The sequence below is a fragment of the Vulpes vulpes genome, chromosome 5, assembly GCF_048418805.1.
Source record: "Vulpes vulpes isolate BD-2025 chromosome 5, VulVul3, whole genome shotgun sequence".
NCBI lineage: Eukaryota > Metazoa > Chordata > Mammalia > Carnivora > Canidae > Vulpes > Vulpes vulpes.
Genome location: NC_132784.1, coordinates 42,261,326 through 42,271,682, shown reverse-complemented (window position 1 = coordinate 42,271,682; position 10,357 = coordinate 42,261,326). Strand labels below are relative to the sequence as shown.

Here is a 10,357-nt window from a genome sequence, read left to right as displayed (position 1 = left end):
TAGCCAGAGGACACAGGTGTCAGGGCTCGCGGGTTCCACCTCTAAGGCCTGTTATGAGGCCGGAGAAAGCTTCTTGCAGGCAGGCACGCGCTCTCCGATCCCCAGAGGCGGGGAACCCTGGGGGGCGGACAGGAGGTGCTAGCGGGCAGCCCCGCCCAGGCCCCGCCCCTCCCGCGGGCCCCGCCCCTCCCGCGGGCCCCGCCCACTGATGCTCCGAGAGTCGCGGCCGCGCGGCCAGCGGAGTCCGGGGGCGGGGCTCACCCTTGCCCTCGGGGGCTCTCGGGCTCCACCAATCAGCGCGCGCCCTGTTGGCCGTCCGCGGCTCCCGCGCCCCTCCCCCTCCCGCCGGCCTCCGCTTCTCAGAATCCAAGATGGCGGGATCCAGGCGGAGGGGTCCCCGGGCCGGGGTTCGGCCTCTTCTCTGCGCCCTGCTGCTGTCGCTTAGTCGCTTCGCCGGGGGCGACGGCACGGGAGGCGACTTCGCGGCCGCGGCCGCCGCGGGCTCCGCCGCCGCGCCGCCACACCGCCGTTTCGAGTACAAATACAGCTTCAAGGGGCCGCACCTGGTGCAGAGCGACGGGACTGTGCCCTTCTGGGCCCACGCGGGGAGTAAGCCGGGCAGGAGGGCGGGGGGCCGGGGCCGGGTCCCGGGGTCCCCTCCGCTCTGCCCTCCCCGGCTGCGCGCCCGCAGGTCGGCGCGGGCCGCCCCCTCCTCGCCCCTCCCCCCGTCCCCCCGCCCCCCTCCCCGTCCCCGTCCCCCTGCCCCCGTCCCCCTGTCCCCCCCCTCCCCCCGGTCTCTGATGTCGGTTCTTTCCGTTGGGTCTGGAGGCGTTCAGTTACTTTCCTGCACTTCCAGGCGCTCCCACTCTGGCCTGAGCCGCGTTTCGCCCCAACGCCACGTCCCCCCGGGAGAGTCCGGCGGCCCCATCCGCCGCCATCCCGGGATCCCGCCATCCCCACCCGGGACCTCGCCCGCTGCTCCCGGGCCCTCCCCCGCCGTCTCCTCCCGGGGTTGCTGGCCACGGTCAGTGCCGCCCCGAGGGCTCCGGAGATGGCATGTGCTGGTTCCAGGGTAGATTTTATTTATTCATTCATGAGAGACGCAGAGGGAGAAGCAGGCTCCACGCAGGGAGCCCGACGCGGGACTCGACCCCGGGACCCCAGGATCCCGCCCTGGGCCGGAGGCTGCGCCAAACCACTGAGTCCTCTCCCCCCCCCGGGCTGCCCCTGCTTTCAGGGTAGTTTTAAGACTTGCTGTGTCCGAGGACGCTGTGACGCTCTGGGAACCACACCTGGCGTTTGCCTCGCTCAGGGATTTGCTGTGGTCTTCGGTCTTTTCGGTTGTATGGGCCCTTGGTGTGATCAGAGCCGCACTTGTCCCTTTACGTAGTAGAAGGGATAATACCAAAAAAAATATATATATATATATATTTATTTTTTTTTTGGTATTTCTGTACTTGATACATGGGAATAACATGACATACGCAGCCTTTTAAAAGTCATACTTAGTTGTTTTTTTTTTTTTCTTGAAGTTGAAAGTAATCTCTGTGTGTTTGTCACTGTGACTAGATAAGAGCAGCTTTGCTGGATCTTTACACATGTGAAAGAAAACGTCTCTGTACTTTCTAGTGCTGATGTGTCACTGCTGACTAAGGAATCAGCCCTAACACTTGGCGCACTGTAACCTCTGTTCAGTGGCCATCGGGTGCACCCTTTGAAACAAAAGGGGTGTAAAAGCCTTTATGTGGGGTGAGAAATTCTGGCATTTTGAGTTTCATCTTTATGTGTAATAAAACAGGTGTCTATAGGAGGTTTGCATACATCGTTTTTTACAACGCCTGGTGCTTGAAACAGAACATTCCATTTCTAGAAAGTAATCACTGAATAGGAAACACACTTATGAGGGAGGCTCATTTCCCTGAAATTAATGTATAATTTGAAGGTATAAAATTTCAATTTGACTTAATGACCAAGTCATTAAGTATTTGAAGTAGAGTGCAATTATTTCTGTGAGTCAGGAGGCATTTACCATGTGCCAACCACCAAGCATGTATCATTGGGCTTTTTGTTATCAAGGTAACATGGTTCCTACCGCACTAAGGTGCTGCAGATGTACCAAACACAAATTTGGGGCGGGGGAGTTGTTTTTTGGTTTGGAATGATGATGACGTTCTCAGTAGTGGTGGTTGATTTGCTCACTTTTTCACTTCTGCATCTCTGCCCTCCCCCGCTTGCTGGGTCTTTCACTCTTACACCACATACATCAGCCAATTAAGACTGTTAATCAACTACTCAAATTAGCTGCCTTAACTTCTCTAAAGGTAGTTGGTCTATACCCAACTAAGCCTGTCTGTTGCAAAAATGTCAAGTTGTGGGAATCCCTAGGTGGCTCAGCCTGCCTTCGCCCCAGGGCGTGATCCTGAGGTCCGGGAATCGAGTCCTGCATCGGGCTCCCTGCATGGAGCCTGCTTCTCCCTCTGCCTGTGTCTCTGCCTCTCTCTCTCTGTCTTTCATGAATAAATAAATAAAATCTTAAAAAAAAAAAGTCAAATAGTTTCCCTGAGTAAATCAAAGTTGGATAACTAGACCAGATTTGAAATAAAGGGATGAGTGTTTTAGCCATGACTTTTTTGCATGTTGACTCTGGGAACCCCTGCTATGAATACCCCTTGCTTTCATCATCACTGTAGCTTTTCAGTCTGTTTTCTTAATTCCATTGATCATTTTTTTCCCTTTCCATTTTACCCTGAGATCCATTATTTAAAGCAGTTTTTAAAATAGAGAAATTTAAGATTTAGTTTAAACATGGATCATTGCATCCATACCCAAAATGAAGACCAAATCAATGGTGTTTCTTTTCTTAACTGTCATGTCCTTTTGTACTGTTAGTACACATCCTGGGTTCATAAGGGCACAGAAAAGATCAGGGCAATTTGTAACCCTTTGTAGCTCTCAGAGCTTTCACCTTTAGTCTCTGACTTGATCATTTGCAGGCAAGGCAGGTGTTAGCGGTCTTAGAGATGAAAAAACTGCTGCTCAGAAAGGTTAAGGTTCTTGGAAAGCTACATAGCTAGTGTCAGTAGAACAGAATTCACATCCAGGTCTTCTGATTCTGTGTCCGGTACTCTTTCCGTGGTACTCTTGCCCCTACCTTTACATGCAATGTGAGGGTGAGAGACGGTGATTGACCTTACTAAAGTATCTCAACTTGTCTTTTGTCAGATCCTTCTAACTGTAAGGACATAATACAGTTATTCCCCAGAATGGGTGTCAGAACTAGTTAATATCCAAGAGGGTGTGTTAGAATTGCTCAAACTTAGGCCCGGTAGATGCCTTAATACCTAGTCCTATAACTGGACTAGCTAACATTGAAATACTTCTATGCACTTACATGTCTGTGAGGTTATTAGAGAAATGGAGTAAACTTGCCTACAGTCAAGTAGCTAGGAAGTGGTGAAGCTGGGATTTGAACCTAGCTTAGAGATGCAAACCACCATTTTGGAAACCACAGTTCTCTTTGAGAATCTGCTGATGCTAAAGAACTGACCCTCTCTCTAGAAGAATGTATATATGCACAAAATTTTGCATCTAACTTTTGGGGTGTTTATGGAAGTGATCAAGCCCAGCCCCTTCATTTTACAGGTGAACATATGGTGAACCCAAGACAGTAAGAGAATTATTTGCTCAAAGTCTCACAGCTGAACTGAGACTAGGAATAAGTCTCTTGATTCTTAGTGGTATGTTCTTTTCACACTGTTTGAGCTTTCTAACATCTATAAACCTGTAGAATAGCTTGCAGTTTTTAAAAAATAATACACAAGTTTTTGAGGTACTTGAGAAAGAATATTATGGGAATCAAATAGTTGGTTTGCTTTTTAAGCCATAATTTCCTCCCTCCTGCCCCTTGAATTTTTAGTGTATGATTGCAGCTTTATTATTTTTTTTTTCAGTTATTTCACTGCAAGATGGGTGTGGGAGGGCAGTTAGAAAGCTCTAAAATTTTAAAGTTGAAACTGTCAACATGTCATTTTTCCTAACAAAATTATTGTACAGGTTACCAAGTTAAAATTAGATGGCTATAGGTATATGGAACAGCTTGGTGATGGTTTATTGAGTTTTACATAATTATAACTTAAAGTTCTTTTTCCCTGGTTTTTGTTCTAGATGCTATTCCAAGTTCAGATCAGATTCGAATAGCACCATCTTTAAAAAGCCAGAGAGGATCAGTGTGGACAAAAACAAAAGCAGCCTTTGAGAACTGGGAAGTTGAGGTGACGTTTCGGGTGACTGGAAGAGGTCGAATTGGAGCTGATGGCCTGGTATGATAATTTCTTTAACTTAGAAAATGTATGTCAATGCATATGCCACTAGCCTCTAAATGTCCCTTGTTGTCTATTTACAGGCAATTTGGTATACAGAAAATCAGGGCTTGGAGGGTCCTGTGTTTGGATCAGCTGATATGTGGAATGGCGTTGGAATATTTTTTGATTCTTTTGACAATGACGGAAAGGTATATTTGTTGTTGGGACTGTGACCTACTTGACTATATCTGCTAACAGAGTTAGGGTATGAGAAATACAGCTTATTAACACTTTTGACAGGTTAGTAGTTAGAGAAATCACTGAACTATATATTAAGTATGAGGATTAGTCTTTCTATAACCGAGACTTAAGAAATTAAAAGCTCTTTGCTCATGATTTGTCATACACCCAAACCTGAGGTCCCAATGAATCTCCAGCTCTGAGAACTTTGCAATGACCTCCCTCCCCAGTGCCCTATATGTGCTTAGTAATTTTGATGCATGAGCCTGAGTCATTTAGAGGTAGGCAGTGAAACCAGCAGTGTTTAGAATTATAGTTTGTTTTCATAAAAACACCCCTGTGTGTTACTGCTACTAGCTCACATGTTAATATCTTTTTGTATGTTAATCACTCCTTTTGATCCACCAATTTCTCTGATGAAATCTTTAGGAGAGCCTAAAATAGTTCAGAACAAAATGTACTTGCAAACAATTAACTTGTGCTCCTTAGCAGCCTTAGGATTGATGATCTTTGTTTCAGTTAGTAGTTTCTCTGCTGATTGTCAGAGGTCATTATTAAGAGTTTAAAGGAGAACTCGAATAACTCTTCAATGTTGAGGTGCATTAGTCTTCCTGTTACTAAGCTTCCTTGGTCCCACCCTTGTCCCACACAGTGAGCCCTCAAATATGTGTTGTAGTTGATTTTTCACGTAGATCACATCATCAGTCTTGATTGAGGCGTTGAGAGACTGTTTTTGAATGATTTTAAGAGTTTACTAAATTTTTTCTAAATAGATAGAAATCTTTTCATTATTTTAAAATTTTTGAGTCATGGAATTTTAGAGATATAAAAGGCTTTACAGCACTTCTAGAATGATCTAGAATTGTTTGATCTAAGGACTTTAAAACAAATCATTTTTTTATTTTTAGAAAAATAATCCTGCTATAGTAATTATAGGCAACAATGGACAAATCCATTATGATCATCAAAAGTAAGTGTGTGCTTTTTGTATTATTTGATTTTAGCTTCTTTTTGGAAACGTTGTAAAAATATTGTTGCAAATCTGAGTATTTTCCAGATGAGATATATTCTTTTTCTTGGGATGTATTTTATAACTTGGTAGAAAGGTCTTATTTTAATATGGTCCTGTTTTAAAGTTCACTCAATAGACCACCTCATATTCAAACATAAAAACGTGTTGTTTTATTTAACCTAAAATTATGTAATATTTTGAAAGATTTATAAAATGTTCCTGGTTCTCAGTGATGCCATTAGTCGTGTTTCTTTCATCTTTATCTTTCAAAAGTAAAGTTGAAACTTTTGACCAAATAGCCAAGAAATTTACACCACCTTATTTATCCTTCATGTCGCTTTATTTAAAGATTTTCAATAGGCTACAAGATTTCTAAGTTTTTGGTATATTTATAATGTGTATGAATTGTGTATGTATAGTTTTTATTTTTACGGGTTTGTTTTGGGAGGAATTACCTTTGAGCCAATCAGTGAGTTGTAAGAAAAATTACTCATCTGCACTTCTGTTTACTGTTTCCTGCCTTCATAATTTTTAATCATCCTGGTTCATCATGACCATTTGTGGAGCTTTTTAAACTAGAGGTGCCAAGGCTGCCTCCTTGTGAGTCTTCTTCAGTTGTTGTGAGGTGGAATCTAGGCACCTGCATTTTTAAAAGCTCTATACATATTTCAATTCTGCCCTGACATAAAGGACTGTTGCCCTCGTCTCAGGTCGAAGAGTAGAACTTTCCTCTTGCTGTCAGCACTTGGTAACATTGACTTCTGACATTATCCATAGTTCTGACAGGAATCATGGGGAAAACTTGGTGCATTAACTTTGTGTCTTTTGAATAAGTAACCTGAAATATCCCAAGACTTTGTCATCGCTTGATTTTATTTTATCTTTCTGGACACTGGTCATCTTAAATAGTGAGTTTCTAAACATTAAGAAGCGTTCTTACGTTTTCTGTTTGTTTTCCCTTTCCTCATACTGTAGTGATGGTGCTAATCAAGCTTTAGCAAGTTGCCAGAGGGACTTTCGTAATAAACCCTATCCTGTCCGGGCAAAGATTACATATTACCAGAAGGCACTGACAGTAAGTAACATGTACTTAGAGATGTTCAGGTGAATAGTATTCTAGTGGGACTTTTCGTTTTGAGTCTTTGATAGAAATTAAAGGCATGTAAATTTGGATATTGTTTATGTACTCAGCGTTACCAAGAGAGAACAGAAGTGATTAAAGAATTGGCGTAAGTGGTCATGTGTTGTAAAACCTTGCCAGTAGGTTTGCGTTTAGTCAGTACCCGTTTAAGCACCCTATTTGCTATGTGCCACACATTATATACATACCCAAACCATCAGGATACAAATCTGAGTAAGACAGAGGTCATTTTCTCCAAAGAACTTGAAGTCTAGTGGAGGGGAGACACTTCTGTAACATTACTGTGCTAGGTGGTATACATGCTGTGGCACACATACCACTGAGGAGTCAAGGGGTTAGAATCCTGTAACTGCGGGTGGGAGCGGGGAAGGTCAGGAGCAGTTTCTCAGAGCTGAGCTGCACCTGGAAGGGGAAGTGGAAATTTCTTAGATGGGATGCATATTACAGGAAGAGAAGAGAGGCACAGAGACTTTTTAAAATTTGAGAAAAGCGTGTAATTTGAAACGGCTAGAGGGTAGAGGAGACTGTGGGTAGTGGGGTTAAGAGGTTGGGGGTGGCAAGTCACACAGGTCTTGGGTAGTTTATCCTGTAAGGAACCGTTTACAGTCTTAAGCAGGAGAGTGAAATGATCTCTTTTGCAGTTTGGGAAGATGACTTGGGCAGCAGTGTTCTTATAATGGTATTTGTGAAAGGAGCCTCCTACACTTAATGGGCCCCACCCAGTATTCTGTACTTTACATGCAGTTTCTCACTTACTCTTTCCAACAGCCCTAGGGGGCAGTCATCCCCATCTTATTCTCAGGGAAATGGAATATGGGACATTTTAAGTTACTTAGTGTCATACTACAAAAGTAATGCAGTCATGATTTGAACCGAGTACTGAGTACCGTCTTCCCTGCAAGAATCCACTTGCAGTCTGAGCTGGGGAAGAGGAGAGGCAATTAGGATGGAGAGACTGTGCTTGAGGGTGGGAGGGTATGCGCAGTGGGGGAGTCAAAAGAGAGTTCCTGGATTTCTGGTCAATTGTACAACTGAGCCAAGAAGCAGTACATTTGTTTGTGTTTGAATTTGAGTGAGAAGTGGGAAGGCAGAGAGAGGGTTGGTAATGAGTTTACCTGTAGACACATTGAGTTCAGCGTATTTTTAAAGTGGGTATATCCAGCTAGCAGTTCTACGATTACTAATAATATGAACTACGCTTATTAAAGGTGTCATCAATACCTGATTGTGTAATACTTATAAATTAAAAATACATGTTTAAATTTTTCTTTCCTCGAAATCATGAGTTAGCCTTGTACTGGCAGACAGTTCTTTGGAAAACTTTATATTGGCTCAGCCTTAAATTCCAAACTAATTTAGAAGTATCAGACTAGAGGAGATGTCCAGTCCATTACAGTTGCCTTGCACTTAGGTTCCACTGTAATTATTACACATCCTATACTGTTTCATGAGTCATCGGGAAGTCACGCTCACCTTCACATGGCAGGACCCAGACACCAGCCACACGGAGTGCAGACATGCATGTTAGTTCACATGTTTTAGGGGGGCTGCCTACACGACCCAACGCAGTGAACCATACCAACAATATCCAGAACAGTCGTCCTACAAAATGTCCTCCCAAAGGAGTTCCGTAGTTGGAAGAGACGTGGCATGGCTATGCAGATTAGCACATTAAAGATTCTAGGAAGTCATGGAAATACTTTTGCACATAATACCTGTGACTGTCCATAGAGTTAGTGTTCTGAGGAATACATTTGAGAGAGACTTGGCGGGATACACAACTGATATCATAGTTCTGGCCCTAATATGTTTGCTCAGCCTCCTCTCTTCCTGTAGTACTCTCCCCTTTTCTCTGTGTGGCAGAGCGATGCTTATTCTTGAACACACTAGGTCAGATCCCTGTTCCATCAGATTTCCCAAAAATCAGCTCATAATTATCTATCACTCCGAAACTCTGTTTCTTTTTCTTTAATACATATTTGGCCTTTAATATATGTTGTCTTGAATTATTAGTTAACTATGATTTGTTTCTTCTCATCAATATGTTCATAAACTTGTCAGTGCAGACATCATATCTGTGTTCCTGACAGTCCCTAATATTGTGCTCATTTTAGTAACAAATGTTTATTGAGTTAGTACCTAAACATTTGTGTTGTCCCAATTGTTTGAACTTCAGAGGGAAAAAGCAAAGGGGAGCAAGAAATACTGTTAGTAGAAGAACATAGTTAGAACAAGAGATTTTTAAATACTGCTAGTGTAGTATTTAACAACGGGTTGAAACTATAAGATGAATAAGGGATATTAGGTGAATACTGATGATCTCATGAGAAGTGTTACTGGTACTAATCATTGGGTGTGTGCTAACTGTACAATCACATACCTAACATTCCTTCAAACTCAGAGCACAGTGAATATATTTTTCCCTTTTTTTTTTTTTTTTTTAAAGAATTAATGCTAGACAGTAAAGACTCCTAATGGATTTTCGGTTTGTTCAGGTTCAAGGAAAAAGTACTGGAATAGTTGAGAATTTTTAGTATTAGAATTAGGATGTGATTAACTTAACACCTTTGTTTTTTATCTCAAAGACAATGTCTTACTCATAGTTGATTCTGATTTGAAACACGGTAGAGGGCAGCCCTGGTGGTGCAGCGGTTTAGCGCCGCCTGCAGCCCAGGGTGTGATCCTAAAGACCCTGAATCGAGTCCCGCGTAGGGCTCTCTGCGTGGAGCCTTCTTCTCCCTCTGCCTATGTCTCTGCCTCTCATTCTCTCTCTGTGTCTCTATGAATGAATAAGTAAAATCTTTAAAAAAAAAAAAAAAAGAAAAGAAACATGGTAGAGCAGAACCATTCATAAATGTTGTAAACTGAAATAGGAGCATTACTGATTGGAGGGAACTATTAATGTTAGCCAACTAACGGAAGGTGGTTTTAAAAAATTGGTAGTGAGGCATCTGGATGGCTCAGTCAGTTAAGCATCTGGTTCTTGATACTGATCAGGTCTTGATCTTAGAGTTGTGAGTTCAAGTCCCACGTGTGCTCCCCTCTGTGTGGGGACCTACTTTAAAAAAAAAAAAAGAATTTGGGATGCCTGGGTGGCTCAGCGGTTGAGCTTCTGCCTTTGGCTCAGGTGGTGAGCCTTGAGTCCCGGGATCGAGTCCCACATTGGGCTCCCTGCATGGACCCTGCTTCTCCCTCTGCCTGTGTCTCTGCCTCTCTCTGTCTCTGTGTCTCTCATGAATAGATAAATAAAATCTAAAAAAAAAAAAAGAATTCAAAAAAATTGGTAGGAGTTCACGTTTCCATCCTATGTTAACCTGGAGATTTACCCTACATACTGATTGACAGGCATCTTGATCTCTTGCAAAAAATGTGGACAGCGTACTACTATATCATTTTACGTATGTGACTAAATCCTGTTACTCACTGACAAGTGATAGTTGCATCTGGAAGTAATAATAAGTAATAATAGCAAGTGCCTTGCTCTGGTGCCACATCCCTCCTCCTCTTCCACTCTGTCTCAGCCACTCTTACGTTGGGTTGCTGGAAGTGAAAGGCTGGGCCACTGCTTGCCTGGGATCAGAATAGCTGTGTGCTGGCTTCCTGTGCTACCTTGGGATTCCAAGATTCTTTTAAGGACATTTTGGGTTATTACTTCAAAAATAC

General features: G+C 43.2%; 1 protein-coding gene across 2 annotated transcripts in view; it reads left to right on the top strand.

The window, feature by feature from the left end:
• Positions 1 to 213: 213 nt before the first annotated feature.
• The window catches only part of LMAN1 (lectin, mannose binding 1), a 29,907-nt gene continuing 19,763 nt past the window's right edge, over positions 214 to 10,357 (top strand). The window contains exons 1-5 of one of the 2 annotated variants that reach the window (XM_025997691.2): positions 214 to 609; positions 4,165 to 4,319; positions 4,403 to 4,510; positions 5,450 to 5,511; positions 6,529 to 6,628. In XM_025997691.2, coding sequence (XP_025853476.1) covers positions 372 to 609; positions 4,165 to 4,319; positions 4,403 to 4,510; positions 5,450 to 5,511; positions 6,529 to 6,628 — 663 coding nt within the window. In that variant the 5' untranslated portion in view covers positions 214 to 371. The remainder of the gene's footprint in view (positions 610 to 4,164; positions 4,320 to 4,402; positions 4,511 to 5,449; positions 5,512 to 6,528; positions 6,629 to 10,357) is intronic. The other variant, XM_025997692.2, reaches the window with a different exon arrangement.